This window comes from Netta rufina, assembly GCF_964035555.1.
Source record: "Netta rufina genome assembly, chromosome: W".
Lineage (NCBI taxonomy): Eukaryota > Metazoa > Chordata > Aves > Anseriformes > Anatidae > Netta > Netta rufina.
The window spans coordinates 11853533-11875632 of NC_140139.1; the positions used below are offsets into that span (position 1 = coordinate 11853533).

At 41.1% G+C, this 22100-nt stretch overlaps 1 protein-coding gene across 3 annotated transcripts in view; it reads left to right on the forward strand.

Annotated features, from left to right (window-relative positions):
• Positions 1–22100, forward strand: part of LOC311220763 (zinc finger RNA-binding protein-like) — a 68582-nt gene that overhangs the window by 18004 nt on the left and 28478 nt on the right. For all 3 annotated transcript variants that reach the window (XR_014619241.1, XM_084304326.1, XM_084304325.1), the window contains 11 exons: positions 1186–1468; positions 3123–3264; positions 5357–5575; positions 8201–8448; positions 9453–9644; positions 12047–12335; positions 14825–15018; positions 15561–15680; positions 16965–17110; positions 17482–17644; positions 21700–21905. Coding sequence is in view for 2 of the 3 variants with exons in the window: in XM_084304326.1 (XP_084160452.1) it covers positions 1186–1468; positions 3123–3264; positions 5357–5575; positions 8201–8448; positions 9453–9644; positions 12047–12335; positions 14825–15018; positions 15561–15680; positions 16965–17110; positions 17482–17644; positions 21700–21905 (2202 nt within the window). In the remaining variant the exon portion in view is untranslated. The remainder of the gene's footprint in view (positions 1–1185; positions 1469–3122; positions 3265–5356; positions 5576–8200; positions 8449–9452; positions 9645–12046; positions 12336–14824; positions 15019–15560; positions 15681–16964; positions 17111–17481; positions 17645–21699; positions 21906–22100) is intronic.

A 22100-nucleotide genomic window follows, 5' to 3' on the forward strand; every position in this document is an offset into this window, starting at 1 on the left:
GTAAAGGAGCCCACAGCTCCCTCACTATCTGGCAAGCCACACATTTCTGACTGTGGTCCCACATGGCTCTTTAAGGCCTCAGAGACTGCTCGCCAGGTGCCGAGCAATCCCACTGCAACCTTGTCGTTTTTAGTTGCAGAGTCCCACACCTTGACCTCAGTTTGGTCCCATATTTCAGGCTCATAAACTGTCTGATTGTTAATAAGGAGAATAAGCTGTAAGGTTACCAGGACAGTCTTTGTTTCTAAGGACGTATGATTCCCCATAATGCGCAGCTGCGTAGCAGCGAGAGGCAGTTGTGTGCATGGGTCCACTTCTCTCAGCTTGATCTTCTTCCTAGCTCCGGTGCACCCATTTCCAGAGAGTTTTAGTACGAGCTTCTCTGAGCGGTTTGCTGAGTTTGGCCAAACCTATCTTCATGAGGTGATTAATATGCCTGTTCCCATCCTGGTCTCCATTCTGCTAGCCTGTTCCTTTTCATTCCTTCTTTCTACTTCTTTATTGATGACATAACTTCATTGTGTTGCCTTTTTTTTTTTTTTTTTGTTTTGTTTTGTTTTCATCTTGAGGGCAGGCTCCCCTCTTATACCCTTCTCTCCACAGCAGTTCTTTTCAAAACAACTTTTCATTGGTCAGACAACTTTGCATATAACAACAGCAAACACCCAGAAACATCCATGCCTTAATGGCTGGAGAAGAAGAGACCAGGTGGAGAACAAGAAACTGGAGACTGCATGGAGTCTCTTGAATCACCCTTCTTTGTTCCCTCTAAACTCTTTTACATTCCTGATGGCCTGGTCGTTAAGAGTCTGATGTTATCATCAACTACAGGGCTTTCCGACCTCCATGGCCCCACTCCCAAATCTCCCCCTTCTTTATTAATATCAACCATTTTCTCGACACAAATTACCACTCCATATGTAACACTCTCTAAGAAGAAAGTCATTATCCACTTGATATTTCTGTCATTCACAGAAACTTCAAAATGATAGTGTTTTTTTTTTTAATGTGAGTAGAAGAGAGGTAATACTAGCTATTGAAGCGTATGTTCAGGTAGATAGCCATTCCTGCTTTGTTTGTAGAATAGACAAATATTAATTAAATCCAGGATTTTGAAATGCTTATGTATTAGCTTAATATGCTGAATTAACCTAATTATTTACTTACTGTCTTTTTTCCGTGTAGCCAGCAGCCAGCGTCGGGTGTAGCCTATTCCCATCCAACTACAGTTGCTAGCTACACTGTCCATCAAGCCCCAGTTGCTGCTCACACGGTTACTGCAGCCTATGCCCCAGCAGCAGCTACGGTTGCAGTAGCTAGGCCTGCTCCAGTAGCTGTCGCAGCTGCTGCAACAGCTGCTGCATATGGAGGCTACCCTACAGCACACACAGCTACAGATTATGGTTATACACAGAGGCAACAAGAAGCTCCACCACCACCACCTCCTGTCACTACGCAGAATTACCAGGTATGCTTAAAAAAATCTTCTGCTTAATGGTTTTTAAATTTGTATGTTAAAAGGAAGAGGCCTGTTTGGAGAGAGATTTGTTGGTACTTTAGATAGCTTTCCACTCTTAGACTGGCTTAAATGTAGTATGACAGCATCCTGTTACTGGATTGTATTCCTTCTCAGTTCATGAGTTAGTAAACTTGCAGTATAAATCAGCGTGCTACATTGATTTTGCAGCTGGAAGATTTCAGTCTGTAGAGGTCATGTTGGGACTTTCTAACATATGTCTTTATTTCTGTTCAGATTTTAGAAGAGTCAGAAGTTGCAGTTTTTCCTGTCTGTCTAGATTCACATAATACAGGTGTATCTGCACGTCAGCAATCCTAGCCCGTTGGTTTCAATTAGACAGTTTAGATGCAGAAAGAGGAGGGGCCAGGTAGTTTTCCATTGGAAATGTGAGCATTATTTGCATTTTTAACAGCTTTTTTTCTACATTAGCATTTGTTAGTCCAAGTCTTCAGTGGATATCTCTAGTCTGGTGTGTTTATGCACAGGAATTACATAAATTTTGTGGCATGGTTCATATTTAAAATTTGCATTTACTAGTGAGACAGAGGACATTGAAACAGTATGTCCCTTGTAATATTTCCTTAATATATTAGTTGTAAAATTATCAAGGCATTATATAGATTCTAATTAGTGGGCTTGTTTGTTTAAAAGGATGATTCTGTTGCTTTAGGTTCAGTTCTTTTGTGCAGCTTTTAGAATTTGTTACATATGGTAATGAATTGTAACCTAGGAGTCCTTCCAGTTGGGTGTATATTCACAACGTCATTAAGGTAGTCAGTTACTCGATGTATTCAGAGAAGAGTCCCCTAAATTAAAGAAAATTTCATGTCAGTAGACTTCAGCTAACGTAGTTTATGCCCTGCTACCCATCAGTTGGTCAGCTAGTCGCGCTTTACCGTAAATATGGTATGGATGAGAAAATATGTATACATATGTAGTGGTTTCCAGGCTCACCTATTCTAAGCTTACTAGCCATCTTCTGAGTTCTGGCTGTGTTGAATGGGCTACTTGCCTTACCCTTGTAGACTAGTTATGGTTCCCTAACGGAACAGCTGATATGTCAAAAAATGAAGAAGGCTTTGAAAGTGTCACTTCCACACTCTTAACAAATATAACCAAGAAAACCATTATAACCATTTTTAATGAATGGATTTTTAAGGCAAATATAGGATGATGTTTGTAACCTTGTGACTTTATTGTGGTTTATAGAAATTAACATTTTGTGGAGATTGGTGGTGTTTTTTTTCCTTCATATTTTTTTTTAGGAATTTGATATAGTTCCTATGAAAAACTAATGAAAGTAGTTGCTTTTCAGTTACAAAATAGCTTGGAAGGGAAAGCGATTTAATTAAGTGAGGTTAATTTTTATATAAAATCTGAAAAAGACCATCAGGTTTGTATTCTGTCCAGAAGCATTTGTAAACATTTAATTTCTTTAATGCATATATCTATGTATGTTGTCTCCATGAATAAAATATCTCCTTTAGTGTAGACTAGAAGGAAATATATTGTTTTTATTTTTTGACTCTGGTAATGAGCATTATTACTCCAGATACCTATTTTAAGGAGAAAAATCACTGTTTTCTTCTTTGAAAATTTTTAGGAATCCTATTCTTATGTTCGATCTACTGCCCCAGCTGTAGCTTATGACAACAAACAATACTATCAACAGCCAACAGCAACTGCTGCGGCTGTGGCTGCTGCCCAGCCTCAGCCTTCAGTAGCTGAATCGTACTACCAGACAGGTGGGTTGCACGCTTCCAACTCCTGTCATTATACAGTGTGGGTACTACATTAATACCTTAAAAATATGTATTTGAACATATCACATTACCCAGATTTTATTTTTTTTTCACGTAATCCTTGATAATGTGTAGAAGAATATGCTGCATCTGGAACTTGAATGTTAATGCTGTAACTTTCTTTGGATAGCTGGACATTGCTGTAGCTATCTTTGAATTTTGGATCGTTATTAAATGCACACAAAGCATACTTCTAGGCAAACATTTTGATGATTTGTCTAGAAAGTTTGCTGAGCTATGTGCAGATAGTCAGTGGTGGGTTCAGATGATACTTTGGTTAGACTTTATTTGTAGTTCTGCAGTTACTTAATGATGTATGTAGTTATTTAATTATTGGTATCATGACTGCTATAAAGTCTTTTTTTATGTTAATGAAAAGTAATATGAAGGTTTAGATGTTCTTTAGCTTAGTGTATTCCAGTAAAAACTAAATTCGAAGGTTATTTTGATGTTATAAATGAGGTCTGAATTAAAATATTTCTAAAAGGTATAAAAGGTATAAAAGGCAAGTAAACAGCGCTGGGTGTGCAGGGAGTCTATGCTCCACCAACACGAACATCAAACATTCTAAATACATGTATACAGAACATTGCTTTACATAATAACCCGAGTATGCCTATACATACATACAATCAGGATAGGTAACGAACAATCCTTTAAGTTCCATAACTTAGCAGTCTCCATTTTCCATTCTTCGGACCTTATGTATTCCGTTCTTCCCAGATCGAAGAAAAACATGTCCATCTCCTTGTGAAGGCCAAGAGGCCTGGGTCAAAAGGCACGTCCAGGTCACCAGGGGGCGTAACAGCAAAAGCCTTCGATGGCTGTAGCAGCAGAGGGGCCCATGGCGTAGCAGTCGGATCAGTAAAGGAGCCCACAGCTCCCTCACTATCTGGCAAGCCACATGTTTCTGACTGTGGCTCCACATGGCTCTTTAAGGCCTCAGAGACTGCTCGCCAGGTGCCGAGCAATCCCACTGCAACCTAGTCGTTTTTAGTTGCAGAGTCCCACACCTTGACCTCAGTTTGGTCCCATATTTCAGGATCATAAACTGTCTGATTGTTAATAAGGAGAATGAGCTGTAAGGTTTCCAGGACAGTCTTTGTTTCTAAGGACGTATGATTCCCCATAATGCGCAGCTGCTTACCACCGAGGGGCAGTTGTGTGCACAGGTCCACTTCTCTCAGCTTGAGCTTCTTCCCAGCTCCGGTGTGCCTATTCCCAGCGACTGTACGAGCTTCTTTGAGCAGTTTGCTGAGTCTGGACGAACCTATCTTCATGAGGCAATCAAAATGCCTGTTCCCATCCTGGTCTCCATTCTGCCAGCCTGTTCCTCTTCACTTCTTTTTCCTGCTTCTTTACTGATGTAACTTCATGTTGCCTTCTCTTTATCTTGAGGGCAGGCTCCCCTCTTATACCCTTCTCTCCACAGCAGTTCTTTTCAAAACAACTTTTCATTGGTCAAACAACTTTGAATGTAACAACAACAGCAAACACCCAGAAACATCCATGCCTTAATGGCTGGTGAACAAGAGAACCAGCTGGAGAACAAGCAACCCAAGACTGCATGGAGTCTCTTGAATCACCCTTCTTTGTTCCCTCTAAACTCTTTTATATTCCTGATGGCCTCATCGTTAAGAATCTAATGTTATCTCAACCACGGGGCTTTCCAACCCGCATGGCCACATTCCCAAATCTCCCCCTTCTTTATTAATATCAACCATTTTCTCGACACAAATTACCACTCCATATATAACATTTGAGAACATGGCAGCGTAGTTAAAAAAATAATCTGAGGCTTACTAATGTGACCTGAGACATATTTACACAGTTGTGTGGTTTTTGCACAATTACACAGTACATAACCATGACTGTTAAAATAATAGTAATAAAGGAACCAACCAAAAAAACACCTCTCCTTGTTATGTTTAATTCCCAGAATGTTATTAGGTATCATTAAGCATTACTTAATATGGTTTACACTTCATTCAACTAAAGCCTATGTTTGTGTACTTCTGTTTTCTATCCTCATTAGCTCAGAAAGCAGGATATAGCCAAGGGGCAGCTCAATATACTCAAGCCCAACAAACGCGACAAGTGACGGCTATAAAACCTGCAACCCCAAGTCCAGCAACAACTACATTTTCTATATATCCAGTATCCTCTACTGTACAGCCAGTGGCAGCTGCAGCTACTGTTGTTCCATCCTATACTCAAAGTGCAACGTACAGTACAACAGCAGTTACTTACTCTGGTAAGAGTTTTGTGTATTATGCTGCTGGGATCTTTGTCACAGAAGATTACAGGATTTAAATACTCAAAATGTTTCTGTTCAATTGCATCAGTCTACTGAGAAGTATCAACCAGTTGCATCAAAATGTTTTGCCAGTATAATGATTTATCTTTAAAAGTTTTTATGCTTAAGTATGCCTATTTTTTTACATGTAAAAATATAGAAAGTATTAGCATTGCTATGTACATGGTGTTTTGTGACTTGTTTAAAGTTTTGGAGAGAGAAGGTGGGGGAATAGAAAAAAATGGAGAGACATCCACACAAATAAAACCCAGGGAAATTGGAAGAGCATGATGCTATTGTTATAAATGAAGTCTCAACTCTGAATTTAGTAACATAAAAGAATATTTATAAAAGGCAAGTAAACAGCGCTGGGTGCGCGGGGAGTCTATGCTCTACCAACATGCACACGCACCGTCGAACTTTCCAAATATATATAGGACATTGCTGTTACATATTTACAAGAAACCCGAGTACGCCTATACATATGGATATCCTATCCCCGCTTCATATTATAATTCTCTTTGTGGTGGTCCTTGTGGGTGAAAGGCTCATGGTTTCCCCATCACCATTAGCAACCTTTTGTTCCAGACTGCAGGAGCGGCTTCGACTGTCTCCCTCTTCTTCTGCACATGCTCTGCCCACCACAAGGTTCCCGAAAACAACAAAACGTGATTGCTTTTCCCGCGTTTCGTTAACCCTTGAAATCACACTAATAATATTATTATCATATAACATTAAAGAATAAATGTTAACAGTTCTAACCAGCAACCCCCCCAGCAACTTCCATGCCTTAACAGAGGGGAAAACAAGCAACCCCAGATGGCAGGGCGTCGCCTCAATCACCCTTCTTTGTTTCCTCTAAACTCTTTACATTCCTGATGACCTCATCGTTAAGAGTCTGATGTTTTCACCAACCTCGAGGCTTTCTGACCCCCATTGCCACATTCCCAAATCTCCCCCTTCTTTATTAATATCAACCATTTTTCTGACACGAATTACATATATAACACTATCAAACCAACAGGGAGAACCAATCCAATATAAATCTTGTAATTTTGGGTTCTGTTGGCACAAAATGGGAGGAGAATGGGTGCAAAAAAACACTTTTCTTTAAACATTAGAATCCAAAGCCTAGTTAAAGGTGAAAAGAAACTTCAGGTTTATGGCCAGATGGTGATCAACTGACATGTTATAGCTACCTTGAAGTTTTTTGGTTTTCTGTTTAAAAAGGGATTTTAAAGGGACTTCCTTGAAAGAGAACCTGATCAGAGGATTAAAATAGTTGAACCAGTAGATGTAAAAAGTTTATGGGAAAACTATCTCAAAGATATGAAAGCCCGGTTTCCTTGATTTATTCAGCTTTGAGACTAGAAATCAAGGAGTGCATATCTAGGGCGTGCTGCAGAGGTTTTAGCAGACAAGTAGCTTTGCATTTGAACAGTTTAAATCACTGAGGTAGAATGTAATAATAGCACTAGCAGTTCTATCTTTTGTATTTATTTTTTTTTGCCTTCCTCTACATAATTTGTCCTCCTTTTTGTTTTGGATCTTGAACAATAAATCTGCTTCCAAAAGACTATTTATTCCATTTGGCCTTTGAGAAATATTTTGTTCTTGTTATGTCGTGAACATGAGCCGGCAGCGTGCCCTGGTGGCCAAGAAGGCCAACGGCATCCTGGCTTGTATCAGGAATAGTGTAGCCAGCAGGACCAGGGAGGTGATTGTCCCCCTGTACTCTGCTCTGGTGAGGCCACACCTCGAGTATTGTGTTCAGCTTTGGACCCCTCACTACAAGAAGGACATCAAAGCCCTGGAGCATGTCCAGAGAAGGGCCTTGAAGCTGGTGAAGGGCCTGGAACACAAGTCCTATGAGGAGTGGCTGAGGGAATTGGGGTTGTCTAGTCTGGATGAGAGGAGGCTCAGGGGAGACCTTATTGCTCTCTACAACTACCTGAAAGGTTGTGGGGAGCTGGGGGTCGACCTCTTCTTACAGATAACCAGTGATAGCAATAGAGGGAATGGCCTCAAGTTGCCCAGGGGAGGTTTAGGTTGGAAATTGGGAGGCATTTTTTCTCAGCAAGAGTGGTCAGGCATTGGAATGGGTTGCCCAGGGAGGTGGTGGAGTCACCGTCCCTGGGAGTGTTTAAGGAAAAGTTGGACAGGGTGCTTAGGGACATGGTTTAGTGGGTGACATTTGGTAGTAGAGGGATGGTTGGACCAGATGATCTTGGAGGTCTTTTCCAACCGTAATGATTCTATGAATCAGTCTTGCGAGATGTACGAGGAATTTTCACATATTCTTTAGGGATGCTTTGATATATCCAGCAACATAACTATGTCTCTGTGAAGATGTCCAAAAAAAAAAAAAAAAAGATACAAGTGGTATGCTATATATTTGTGATATTTGTGTACTGTGAAACATCAAGAAAAACTTGGACTATGTAACGAGATATCAATAAATTGTTTATATCTTGTCCCCCCACCTCTGTTACACAGTGTGCTTGTAAGTAGTGTGTTATGTAATTGATACATGATATACTTACTATACAGTGATGTAATATTTATTTTATTTTGATCTTTGAGGTACCTCTTATTCTGGCTATGAAGCTGCTGTGTATTCAGCTGCATCGTCCTATTACCAGCAGCAGCAGCAGCAACAGAAACAGGCGGCAGCAGCTGCTGCTGCTGCTGCTGCAACAGCTGCTTGGACAGGGACCACCTTTACAAAAAAGGCATCATTCCAAAATAAGCAACTGAAAGCAAAACAACCTCCCAAAACACCCCAGATCCACTACTGTGATGTTTGTAAGATCAGCTGTGCTGGACCACAGGTACTTGTATTATGTAATATTCTGCTATACGTTTTTTCGTCATAATTTCTTCAGAAAAAAAATGACCCCCTTTATAAAACTCCTTAAATTTTAAGGACCTGATTCTGAAGTTTTATTAAAGGAATAATTAAATGAAAGTTTGTGCTATTATAGAGTTACTACGTGAAGGCAAAAGATGCATCCTGTTAGCTTGTACAGAGAACCTTTAACAATACTTTGAACTCCAGAAGTATTATAAACTATGAATTTGATTTGCTTTTTTAGCACAGCAAACTTCTTAGGAAACACTTTTTTTTCAAAACTACTCAATTATATAAATTTTGTGAATGGGAAGCCCGAAAATTTATTTTTCATGGTATTCTGTCATCCCAGTGTAGTTTCACAGTGGGTACAAGTGTGTAAAATGTAGACATCAATTCATGTAGTATCTGTGTGTGTTTGGCTCAACAGTTCTTTAAGGAAGTCTGTCATTATTTCCCACCCTGTCTCTCTAGGTTGTCAGGGATGTTATAGGAGCAAATCTCAACTTCTGCATTTCATTTTCACCACAGCTTTTTGTGCTACCTTCTTTTGAATCAATTTTTTAGCTCTCAGGATACACTTAATCAGTGTCATCATGCAGGTTGAGGAAAATTCAAAATCAAGAATAATTCGATGTAGTGCAGGAAACTGCAACTGAGATACAGTTTTGTGATCATCTCAAGTTTTCAATATTAATATCTTTTGAACTGTACTTGATTGAGGAAGTGAGCAGGTAGGGGAGGAGAAGCCAGGTTGTATTACTTCTAAAAGTGGAATTCTGGTAGTGGAGAATAAAATTTCTTGTTCTTGCAAGTGGCCTGTTTATGCCTTAGAGCATGTAATATAAAATAAATGTTCAAAGTAGGAAGTAGTTCTTATACAAAGCATGTATTTTATGTTATGGTCTATTCTATGTGTATTCACTTGAAAGATGAACAAGCAGTACAAAGGTAGCTTACTGTGTGTATTATTTATTTAATCAGACTTATAAAGAACACTTAGAAGGCCAGAAACACAAAAAGAAAGAAGCAGCATTAAAAGCTTCCCAGAACACCAATAACAGCAGCACATCTGCTCGTGGATCTCAGAATCAGTTGCGCTGTGAGCTTTGTGATGTGTCTTGTACAGGAGCAGATGCATATGCTGCCCATATCCGTGGAGCAAAACATCAGAAAGTAAGAGTCTTCTTTGTTCTTATTACACAAGTCAGTTGTATGTTTTTCCCCTCATCTTAGAGGGGAGAAAATAAGCAGACACAATATAGTTTGAATAAGTTTGTTTTAAAATGTTTATTTCTGCTTTTTGTTTCAAATGTAACTTTAAGCTCACTATTAGAAGGGCATTGTCAGGAGAAAGGGAGAAAAATACTGCTGCTGCATCAATAAGAAGGGGATGTATTAGGGAAAGTATGGAAATTGTAGCATGAAGGTGTAGAATAAGGTGGGGAAAAGAGTCAGTGAAGACATGTGGTAGCATGCTTGTCTTCAGTAACTCTTTCCAAGACTTTTCTCGGTAGTCAGCTTACTTGCTTGGTGCTGTGAAGTTCACAGTGCGTTTTGAAATGCTGTAAACCGAGTCAGTACCAAGGGACAGGATAATTATGCATCACACCTTGGCATTTCTTGCAAACAAAATTGGTATATGGGAGCACAGAACAGTGCACTGTAGTAGTAGACTTCATAGTGTGTGCTTGGAATACTTCGGGTAAGCATGCTTTTTCCCTACTGTCTGGGTGCAGGTATGTAGGTATTCTGGAAAGAAGACTCGGTCTTCACTGTGAACCCCTGTGACCTGTATTTTGAATTTGGCCATACAATAGTAAATAGAATAGCACTGTAGTGTGTGTTTATATATTTGTTGTGGTTTAACCCAGCCGGCAGCTAAACACCACACAGCCGTTCACTCACCCTCTACCCTCCCTCCCTGGGATGGGGGAGAGAAACGGGAAAGTGAAGCCTGTGAGTTGAGATAAAGACAGTTTATTAAGACAAAATAATAATAATAACAATAATAATAATAACAATAATAACAATAATGATGATAATAGTGCTACTACTAATAATGTGTACGAAACAAGTGATGCACAGTGCAATTGTTCACCACCTGCTGACCGATGTCCAGCCTATTCCTGAGCAGCACAGCCCCCCCACCCCGGCTAGCCACCCCTATGTGTTGTTCAGCATGATGTCAGATGAGATGGAATACCCCTTTGGCTAGTTTGGGTCAGCTGTCCTGGGTTTGACCCCTCCCAGCTCTTGCTGCACCCCCAGCCTGCCCGTTGGCAGGACAGAGTGAGAAGCCGAAACGTCCTTGGCTTGGTGTAAGCACTGCTCTGCAACAATGAAAACATCAGCATGTTATCAGCACTCTTCTCATCCTAATCCAAAACATAGCACCCTACCAGCTACTAGGAGGAAAATTAACTCTGTCCTAACTGAAACCAGGACAGTATTACAGATTTTCTTCGTTACTTGGGCAAGATTAATGTCAGTAACAAATACAGTATTAATATTCAGCTTTTACAGCTCTTACCTTTCTAACCTAGAGCACTGTACAAAGTGGCATCAGTAACATCATTTCTATTAAAATAGATAAATCTCACAATGCATTTAAAAGTTTCCTTAATATGATTTTTGTTAGTGCAAGAACAAATATAATTTAGACGTGTCTAGTGTTTTTTTTATAAATACATTGAGCCATTAATTTTTTTGTGGTGTCCCTAGTAATTGGATAGATATATGGAGGGTGGTATGTTATCTTAGTACATGTGGATGTAGCTTTCTTTTCCTTATAGATAGTCACTATCTACTGCTAATTTAGGTTGTCATCTGCGTAAAACTGAAATCTCAAAGGAATCTATTACTTTGGTACACTGTGAAGAATCTTGTGCATTCTACTGCAGAAGTCATTTTGAAGAGTTGCTTAAACTTGAAGTTATAGCCTGTATTCCAATGGGGGAAATATGATTTACTTAAAAAAAAAAAAAAAAAAGAGAGAGAGAGAGAGCAAAAACCCAAGAAGCGTATGTATACTGTTGTATGCGTATTATTGTTGTCTACACTTTTGCATTAAAGGTGTGTCTAGCAGATTTTTTATTGCTACTTTTAAATCTTTCCCAATCTTTAGCTTTCATTTTGCATGTTTAGTTTTTATGGACTGCTTGTATTCCTTTTTCAGGTGATGGTCAGCTCTTTCAAAAATGTAGTTTAATGTATTATGCTTTTTGAAGAGAAGAAAAAGCAACCGGACAGCAAAACAGTGACATGGAAACATTTTGAGCAAAATTCCTCCTTCAGTTTTACTGGCCTTTCAGTTTATTGGCTATCTTATCCATGTAGCTTTTGGAGTAAATACTGAATTTGCGATGGAAATAAGCAATCTGAGACAACAGTTAACAATTTCCTTGTTACAGATGACAAAAACTTCTACATGTTCATCTTTTCTTGCCAAGATCACTTTTTATTTTTATTTTTTCGATGTTATATTTGTTTGTGTTACAGCTTCCATAGCCTATAACAAGTTCATTTTTTTCTAGTTGTCCCAGGAAGAGTATATGAATTTCTCTTTTCTCTTATAGGTAGTAAAATTGCACACAAAACTTGGCAAACCCATTCCTTCAACTGAACCAAATTTGGTTACCCAGGCTACTTCCTCAACATCCACATCTGCTTCCAAACCAGCTGCATCTGCTTCAAGCATATCAACTAGCAGCAGTACTGTGAACTCCTCTGTTACATCCTCTGCAGTGAAAATTCTTATTCCCACAGCAAGCACACCACTTAACACGGTGTCCAACAACAAAATGTCTTCAACTGCTGCTAATATAGCTGTAAAGAAAACATCTACACCGAAAATAAACTTTGTTGGCAAGTACAGAAGTCAGTCTTTATTTTGAAACCTAACCTATTCCTTATATTTTTTAAAGATCTTAGTTTAGTAAATACAAATGTATTGAGTTAACTATTCATGAGTAACTCCTGATAGGTGAAAATAAAAATGTGTATAAAACTTCTGCTTCATAATTTATGGTGCAAGTCGATGGGATCCACCTGAGGGCACTGAAAGAACTGGCAGAATAGCTGACCAAGCTGCTTTCCATCATTTATCAGCAGTCCTGGCTATCAGGGACGTCTCAGTTGACTGGTGGCTAGCAAATGTGACGCGCATCTACAAGAAGGGCTGTGGGTAGACCCAGGAAACTATAGGCCTGTTAGTTTGACCTCAGTACCAGGGAAGCTCATGGAGCAGATTATCTTGAGTGTCATCACGCGGCACTTGCAGGGCAAGCAGGCGATCAGGCCCAGTCAGCATGGGTTTATAAAAGGCAGGTCCTGCTTGACGAGCCTGATCTCCTTCTATGACAAAGAGACATGCTGGGTGGATGAGGGAAAGGCTGTGGATGTGGTCTACCTTGACTTCAGCAAGGCTTTTGACACCGTTTCCCACAGCATTCTCCTCAAGAAACTGGCTGCTCATGGCTTGGACTGGCTTATGCTTCGTTGGGTTAGAAACTGGCTGGATAGCCGGGCCCAAAGAGTTGTGGTGAATGGAGTTAAATCCAGTTGGAGGCCGGTCACTAGTGGAGTCCCCCAGGGCTCAGTACTAGGGCCAGTTCTCTTTAATATCTTTATTGATGATCTGGATGAGGGGATCGAGTGCACCCTCAGTAAGTTTGCAGATGACACCAAGTTAGGTGCGTGTGTCGATCTGCTCGAGGGCAGGAAGGCTCTGCAGGAGGATCTGGATAGGCTGGACCGATGGGCTGAGGCCAACTGTATGAAGTTCACCAAGGCCAAGTGCCGGGTCCTGCACCTGGGGCACAATAACCCCAAGCAGCGCTGCAGGCTGGGAGATGAGTGGCTGGAAAGCTGCTTAGTGGAGAAGGACCTGGGAGTATTGGTTGATAGTCGGCTGAATATGAGCCAGCAGTGTGCTCAGGTGGCCAAGAAGGCCAGCAGCATCCTGGCTTGGATAAGAAGCAGTGTGGCCAGCAGGTCTAGGGAAGTGATTGTCCCCCTGTACTTGGCTCTGGTGAGGCCGCACCTCGAGTCCTGTGTTCAGTTTTGGGCCCCTCACTACAAGAAGGACATGGAGGTGCTCAAGCGAGTCCAGAGAAGGGCAATGAAGGTGGTGAGGGGTCTGGAGAACAAGTCTTATGAGGAGCAGCTGAGGGAGCTGGGATTGTTCAGCCTGGAGAAAAGGAGGCTCGGGGCGACCTTATCGCTCTTTATAAGTACATTAAAGGAGGCTGTAGCGAGGTGGGGGTTGGTCTATTCTCCCACGTGCCTGGTGACAGGAGAAGGGGGAACAGGCTAAGGTTGCTCCAGGGGAGTTTTAGGTTGGATCTTAGGAAGAACTTCTTTACCGAAAGGATTGTGAGGCATTGGAACAGGCTGCCCAGGGAAGTGGTGGAGTCACCATCCCTGGAGTTGTTTAAAAGACGTTTAGATGTAGAGCTTAGGGATATGGTTTACAGAATCACAGAATCACAGAATTTCTAGGTCGGAAGAGACCTCAAGATCATCGAGTCCAATCTCTGACCTAAGAGGAGTTTAGTGGAGGACTGGTTAGTGTTAGGTCAGCAGTTGGACTAGGTGATCTTGGAGGTATCTTCCAACCTAGATGTTTATGTGATTCTGTCTTCTGTCCTTTTGTCTCTACCTGACTTTTCCTGGAGGCTTCTTCCTCCTTCATAAAAGTGTTTTGGTTTCTTACATAGTAGCTGATGGAGTATTACAGTTTATAGTCCAGTTGGTCCTAATTTCAGTTTACAGCCTGGACTGCTATGGCAGACAGGCAGTTGATTACTGGGCAGCTGAAACATCCTTGTAACAGTGTAAGTGTATAGTGAAAACTTTTTGAAATTAGCATGATAGACATACAGAGATGGGAAGTAGATGTTCTGAAATAAGCTGTTCTCCTCTTGAAGGAAAAACCTATGCAGTTGCAACATTGAGAGCATAGTACCTTTGTTAATACACAAATTATATGGTTTTTCAAATATGGTTTTGGATCCATTTACAAAAAAAAAATATTAAAATGTTTTTGTTCCTTTCGGTTTTCTCTCGAAAAAGCGTGTTAGTGAATGATGAAAATTACGTAAAGTAGTAGGTTTTTGTGCTAAAATTAAAAGCTAATACTAAGTGCTTTAAACAAATTTGAATGTTTTCAAACTCTTATTTATTAAAAAAAACAACACATTTTAAATATGTTTAAGTTTTAACTAGTTTTAAAAGACTGATAAAGTTTTGGGCAGAACATTGATACTTGCAAATAAACTCTTCAGTCTGTACATCACGTGTAATCATGTTTGCATTTTATGGAAGTTAAAAAAATTTAATATTTTAATTTGTAGGTGGTAATAAGCTTCAGACAACAGAAAGTAAACTGGAAGAAATGAAATCAGCTGAAAGTGTTAAAACAACTCTTGTTGCCACGGTACAAACACAGGAAGTAACACCAGACACAGCAACTGAACCAGTGACTCCTGCGACTCTTGCTGCCCTGCAAAGTGATGTACAGCCAGTGGGCCATGACTACGTGGAGGAGGTATTGATGCAAAAATATGTATTATTTTAACTATTTCAGTGAAAAATTGTTCATTATGAAACAAGGCATCACACCTGCAAAGGCTTGTGCATATATTCACATTTTTGTATTGTGTATGTTTTGAACTGAGCGGGGGACTCTTCACGTTGGTGGTATGAGACGTGGATCAAGTCAATAGGATCAGAATCTGATGTAAATCTTTCATTATTTTTCATTATTTGATTATTTTTTTTTTTTAATTTTCATTATTTTTGTTTTGCTATTATTAATTTCAGCTCAATATGTTCAGGTTCAAGTTTAAAGCTGTGTGCTCATTGGAATGGAAGAACTCAGTTCGTTATGGAGCACAATGGTGTCTCTGGCAGAATTGAAAGCTAGCCTTCTTTCAGTTACTGTGTGAACTTTTTAGTATGTGTTATAGATGAATACACATTATCCAATGTTACTGAATTAAATTCATGTTTACATCATTTTTGAGTTTAAAACAAAAACAACAACAACAAATAAACACAAAAACAACTGTGTTAAACTTTATTTTCCAGGTAAGAAATGATGAAGGAAAGGTGATCCGCTTTCACTGTAAACTTTGTGAATGCAGTTTTAATGATCCAAATGCCAAGGAGATGCACTTAAAAGGGAGGCGGCACAGACTTCAGTATAAGGTTAGTAGAAATGTTTATGCTTCTATCTGAAAATCCATCAGATTGTCATCTAATTGTACAGTCTTATGTTTAAAGAATGCCAAACTAAGTACTCTGAGTAAACAGCATGTTAAAGAAGGTAGAGAAATATATTGATTTTCTTTGGATTATAGTCTTCAAAAAAAAGAAAAAATTGTGCCAGGGGAGTTTTAGGTTGGATGTTAGGAAGAACTTCTTTACCGAAAGGGTTGTTAGGCATTGGAACGGGCTGCCCAGGGAAGTGGTGGAGTCACCATCCCTGGAAGTCTTTAAAAGATGTTTAGATGTAGAGCTTAGGAATATGGTTTAGTGGAGGACTTGTTAGTGTTAGGTCAGAGGTTGTACTCAATGATCTTGAGGTCTCTTCCAACCTAGAAATTCTGTGATTCTGTGATTCTGTGATTCAAAGCAGTAATGCAGACTATGAAACTCCATTTTTGATTCTGTGATTCTGTGATTCAAAGCAGTAATGCAGACTATGAAACTCCATTTTGATTTTGTTTGTTATTAAACATTTTGAATGTTGCTTTTGGGAACCTTTGCAACATTGAAATATGGTACAACATATGCAAGTAACAGTAGGTTCTTTTATGTTTTTTACCATTAATTTCAAGCAGTGTAATAGAATAGTGCTTAATGTTTTTGGCAGGATAGACCACACAAACCTTTTGTGGAGACATTTGAGAAATGAGCATTGGAGCTTTTTTTCCAGTCATGAGTGGAGAGCCACCTGTATTGATATATGGTGTGCATTTTGATTATTATGAAACAATGTAAGAAGAATCTACTGTGGTCTCAGGAATTGTAATAGGCCTGTGTAATCATGAAAGGGATGAAAAAAGAGAATTGCTAGAAAAATGTGTTCAGTAACTCATGATGATACATCTGTATGAGGTACCTTTCAGGAATTAGGATGTCAGGAAGCACACAGTAGTTGAGAGGAAATGTTTTTTCAGGCTACAGATTAGTCACCTGGCTACAGAATGAACAGCAAGTTACTTGGTCTTTCATGTAACATTTTCATCTTAAATTACTTTGTTCCTGATGTAGGTAAAGAGGGGATTCATGCTATTTGTAATATGTTATTTCTTTAAAATACTGGACATGATTTTCTTCAACTACTCATTCAATGTAGTTCTAAAACTGCATTTTACTCCCCTTGATTTTATTGTAGACAAGTAGTGTGTGTTAAACATTCCAGGAAAAACTATGTAAATTTGAGATGACAAGGAAAACCAGCATTTCATTCATTTTTTTCTGAACTAGAAAAAAGTAAACCCAGATTTACAAGTAGAAGTAAAGCCCAGTATTCGAGCAAGAAAAATTCAAGAAGAAAAGATGAGGAAACAGATGCAGAAGGAAGAATACTGGAGAAGGCGAGAAGAGGAAGAACGCTGGAGGATGGAAATGAGGTAATGCATTGTTTTATCAGTAAATGAGACAAAGCTGAAGTCGGATTAAAACTAACTCTGCTTCTGTAGTTAGTTCTTTTGAATGATGTGGGAACTCTGTACTGTCTTGTTTTAAATTAAATTGTCATTAATTCACTGGGGTTTTTGTTTGCTGGTCTTTGAGCCCTCTGAGGAATGTGGACTTACTAGAATTATTTTGCTATAAACAGACTCACTTTCAAAAAGCCATTCCTTTTTACTTACCCTCTGGAATTCCCTGGTATTTGCACAATTACTAGAAATGAGTTAGTGAGGACATCCAAGAATTTATTTAGAATGTTTGGAAGTACTAACAGCTATGTAAAGAGAATGCTTTGTTTCATGCACTTCAGGCGATATGAAGAAGACATGTACTGGAGGAGAATGGAGGAAGAGCAGCATCACTGGGATGACCGTCGCAGAATACCAGATGGAGGATATCCTCATGGTCCTCCAGGACCTCTAGGCCTGCTGGGAGTTAGACCAGGAATACCTCCTCAGCCCCAAGGACCAGCTGTGAGTTTCTTAACTTGAAGGGAAAACAATGAAATCTTACTTACCAGGAGGCACAGTTAAGGACTATAAATTATTCAGTGCAGAGTTGTCTCCATCCTTTCTTAATAAAGGATTCGTAAAGGTGAAGAAAAAAATTATATGCTAATGAAATTATGTAGATGAACCTTTCTTCCAAAATAAGTCCACTTAATATGACAATAAGATGCCTCGAAATATACTTGAAATATACTCGAAAAATACTGATGCTTCTGAAATACAAGTCTTTCTGGATTTGTGTATTACTTTTATTTAATTGCATTATAAAACATTATTTTCTTGATCTTTAAAGATCCCTTCCAACCCAAACCATTCTATAATTGTGGACAAATGTATTAGGTAAAAAGTGGTTGGATCATGAGTCCCAGAGGATAATGGTTAGTGGTGGGTACTACTCTCCTTTGAGGTTGGTAACAAGTGAAGTACCACATGGGTTTATCCTGGGATTTGTCTTGTTAGTACCTTATCAGTCATCTGAAAGGTGATGGAGTTTAGTGTGTGCTCATCAGGTTTGCTGCTGACATTGGCTCAGGGTGGGGAGAAGAACCTATACCTTTAAGGACAGGACTTCTGTCCAGATGGACCTAGGCAAGCCGGAGGAATGAGTTGACAGGAGCTTTACACAATTCTGCAAGAACAAATGGCTAGTGCTGCACTTGGGCAGGAGTAACCCATTGCACTGGTGAAGGCTGGGAAGTGACAGGCTGGGTAGTAGCCCTACAGAAGGGAACCTGGGGATCTTGGCAGAGAACAAGCTGAACATGAGCCAGCAATGTGCTCTGACAGCAAGGAACACCAACAGTATCCTGATTTGTATTAACAGGAGCATAATCAATAGATGATAGGAAGCAGTCAGCTTTCATTACAGAATCACAGAATCACAGAATCACAGAATTTCTAGGTTGGAAGAGACCTCAAGGTCATCGAGTCCAACCTCCAACCTAACGCTAACAGCCCTCCACTAAACCATATCCCTAAGCTCTACATCTAAACGTCTTTTGAAGACTTCCAGGGATGGTGACTCCACCACTTCCCTGGGCAGCCTGTTCCAATGTCTAACAACCCTTTCAGTGAAGAAATTCTTCCTAACATCTAACCTAAAACTCCCCTGGCTCAACTTAAGCCCATTCCCCCTCGTCCTGTCACCAGGCACGTGGGAGAACAGGCCAACCCCCACCTCGCTACAGCCTCCCTTGAGGTACCTAAAAAGAGCGATAAGGTCACCCCTGAGCCTCCTCTTCTCCAGGCTGAACAAGCCCAGCTCCCTCAGCCGCTCCTCGTAGGACTTGTTCTCCAGGCCCCTCACCAGCTTCGTCGCCCTTCTCTGCACCCGCTCAAGCACCTCGATGTCCTTCTTGTAGCAAGGGGCCCAAAACTGAACACAGTACTCGAGGTGCGGCCTCACCGGAGCTGAGTACAGGGGGACGATCACCTCCCTCGCCCTGCTGGTCACGCTGTTCCTGATACAAGCCAGGATGCCGTTGGCCTTCTTGGCCACCTGAGCACACTGCTGGCTCATATTCAGCTGACTATCCACCATCACTCCCAGGTCCTTCTCTGCCTGGCAGCTCTCCAACCATTCCTCTCCCAGCCTGTAGCTCTGCTTGGGGTTATTGCGCCCCAGGTGCAGGACCCGGCACTTGGCCTTGTTGAACTTCATGCAGTTGACCTCAGCCCATCGGTGCAGCCTATCCAGATCCTCCTGCAGAGCTTTCCTACCCTCGAGCAGATCGACACACGCACCTAACTTGGTGTCATCTGCGAACTTACTGAGGGTGCACTCGACGCCCTCGTCCAGATCATCAATGAAGATATTAAAGAGGACCGGCCCCAGCACCGAGCCCTGGGGGACGCCACTAGTGACTGGCCTCCAACTGGACTTGGCTCCATTCACCACGACTCTTTGGGCCCGGCTATCCAGCCAGTTTCTAACCCAGCGAAGCGTGCGCCAGTCCAAGCCAAGAGCAGCCAGTTTCTTGAGGAGAATGCTGTGGGAGACGGTGTCAAAAGCCTTGCTGAAGTCAAGGTAGACCACATCCACAGCCTTTCCCTCATCCACCCAGCGCGTCACTCTGTCATAGAAGGAGATCAGGTTCGTCAGGCATGACCTGCCTTTCATAAAGCCATGCTGACTGGGCCTGATCGCCTGCTTCCCCTGCAATTGCTGCATGATGACTCTCAGGAGGATCTGCTCCATGAGCTTTCCTGGCACTGAGGTCAAACTGACAGGCCTGTAGTTTCCCGGGTCTGCCCTCCGGCCCTTCTTGTAGATGGGCGTCACGTTTGCTAGCCGCCAGTCGATTGGAACCTCCCCTGATAGCCAGGACTGTTGATAAATGATGGATAGTGGCTTGGCCAGCTCCTCTGCCAGTTCCCTCAGTACCCTTGGGTGGATCCCATCCGGCCCCATCGACTTGTGCACATCTAAGTGCCGTAGCAGGTCACCAATCAGTTCTTCATGGATAATGAGGGCCACATCCTGCTCCCCATCGCCTTCCACCAGCTCAGGGTACTGAGTATCCAGAGAACATCCGGTATTGCCGCTAAAGACTGAGGCAAAGAAGGCATTGAGCACCTCCGCCTTTTCCTCATCTCTTGTAACTAAGTTTCCCCCCGCATCCAGTAAAGGATGGAGATTCTCCTTAGTCCTCCTTTTTGTGTTGATGTATTTATAGAAACGTTTTTTGTTATCTTTAACGGCAGTAGCCAGATTGAGCTCCAGATGAGCTTTGGCCTTCCTAATTTTGTCCCTGCACAGCCTCGCTACTTCTTTAAAGTCCTCCTTAGTGGCCTGCCCACTTTTCCAAAGCTTATAAACCCTCTTTTTCCTCCTAAGATCAAGCCACAATTCTCTGTTGAGCCAGGCCGGTCTTCTTCCCCGCCAGCTCGTCTTTGGGCACGTGGGGACAGACCGTTCCTGCGCCATTAAGACTTCCCTCTTGAAGAGCGCCCAGCCTTCCTGGACCCCTCTGCCCTTCAGAACCACCTCCCAAGGGACTCCACCAACCAGTGTCCTGAGCAGCTCAAAGTCAGCCCTTCGAAAGTCCAATACAGCGGTTTTTCTGGTCCCCTTCCTGGCCTCGCCAAGAATAGTGAACTCCACCATTGCGTGGTCACTCTGCCCAAGACAGCTCCCGACGATCATGTCCTCCACCAGTCCTTCTCTGTTTGTGAAGAGAAGGTCTAGCGGGGCACCACCCCTTGTAGGTTCACTAACCAGCTGCGTCAGGAAGCTATCTTCCACGCTCTCCTTGGGTCTCATTAGACCCAAGCTGCAATACTGCATTCAGTTTAGGGCATTCTAGTACAAGAAAGATACTGATAAATCATAGCAGGTTCAGTGTGGGGTCACCAGAATGACTGGGGACTGCAGCATATGTGCTACATGGAGAGACAGGGATCTTGCCACTTTCAGCCTGGAGAAGAGAGAGCGTCAGTAGGTCCTAAGAGCCTTCTAATGTCTGTGCCTTAGAAAGACGATGGAGCCGGGTTCTTTGTAGTGGTGAGATCAAGATAGAGCCAGCTTAAGCTGAGATGAGAAGTTCAGACTGAATACAGGAAGTAACTTTTTCACAGAGACGTTGTGCAGCCTCCATCTTTGGTGTTTTTTCAAGACATGACTGGATAAATCCCTAAACAATGTGATCTGATCTTATAGCTAACCGTTGTTTGCACAGGAAGTTGGACTAGAGACCTCCTGAGGCCCCTTACTATTTGAATTCTTCTTTCTCTGAAAGAAACGATAGATACTTTATTTTGCAGCAGTGAATAAGTATGCAAGCATTTAGCGGTTAATAAAAAGACAATAGATACTTATTTGGGAGAGAGGAGTACTTTGGATCTGTGGATTTCAAAATTTGTTTTATTTCTATAGTTTCTTCAGACATGATTGTGAGCAGTGTAAGTTGTTAAGGACATCTCAGTTCATGTTTTGTTACATTTCAGTCATTTGAGGCTTGAATATTCTATGAACTTTGAAGTGTTCCCACATTTCAGAAATATACTTTATCTCTGTTTAGCCTCTATGCCGCCCTGACTCCTCTGACGACCGTTACGTGATGACCAAACATGCGACAATATATCCAACAGAGGAGGAACTTCAGGCAGTCCAAAAAATCGTTTCTATTACTGAGCGTGCTTTGAAACTTGTTTCTGACAATATGACTGACCATGAAAAAAACAAGAGCAAAGAGGGAGATGATAAAAAAGATTGCAGTAAAGACAGGTATTTTTTTTTTTTTTAAGAAATGCATCTTTTGTTTCTAAAATCATTTTATGTTTTTCCTGGTACTGTTCTTAGTGCTTCCAGGGATCCTGTTCTCTTTAAGTTTTCATACAGCAAATTTTGATTAGGACTGTGTCCTCAGAAGTATGTGGAATATTCCTATTTCATTTCATTTTTCTATCTTCATGACTAGCA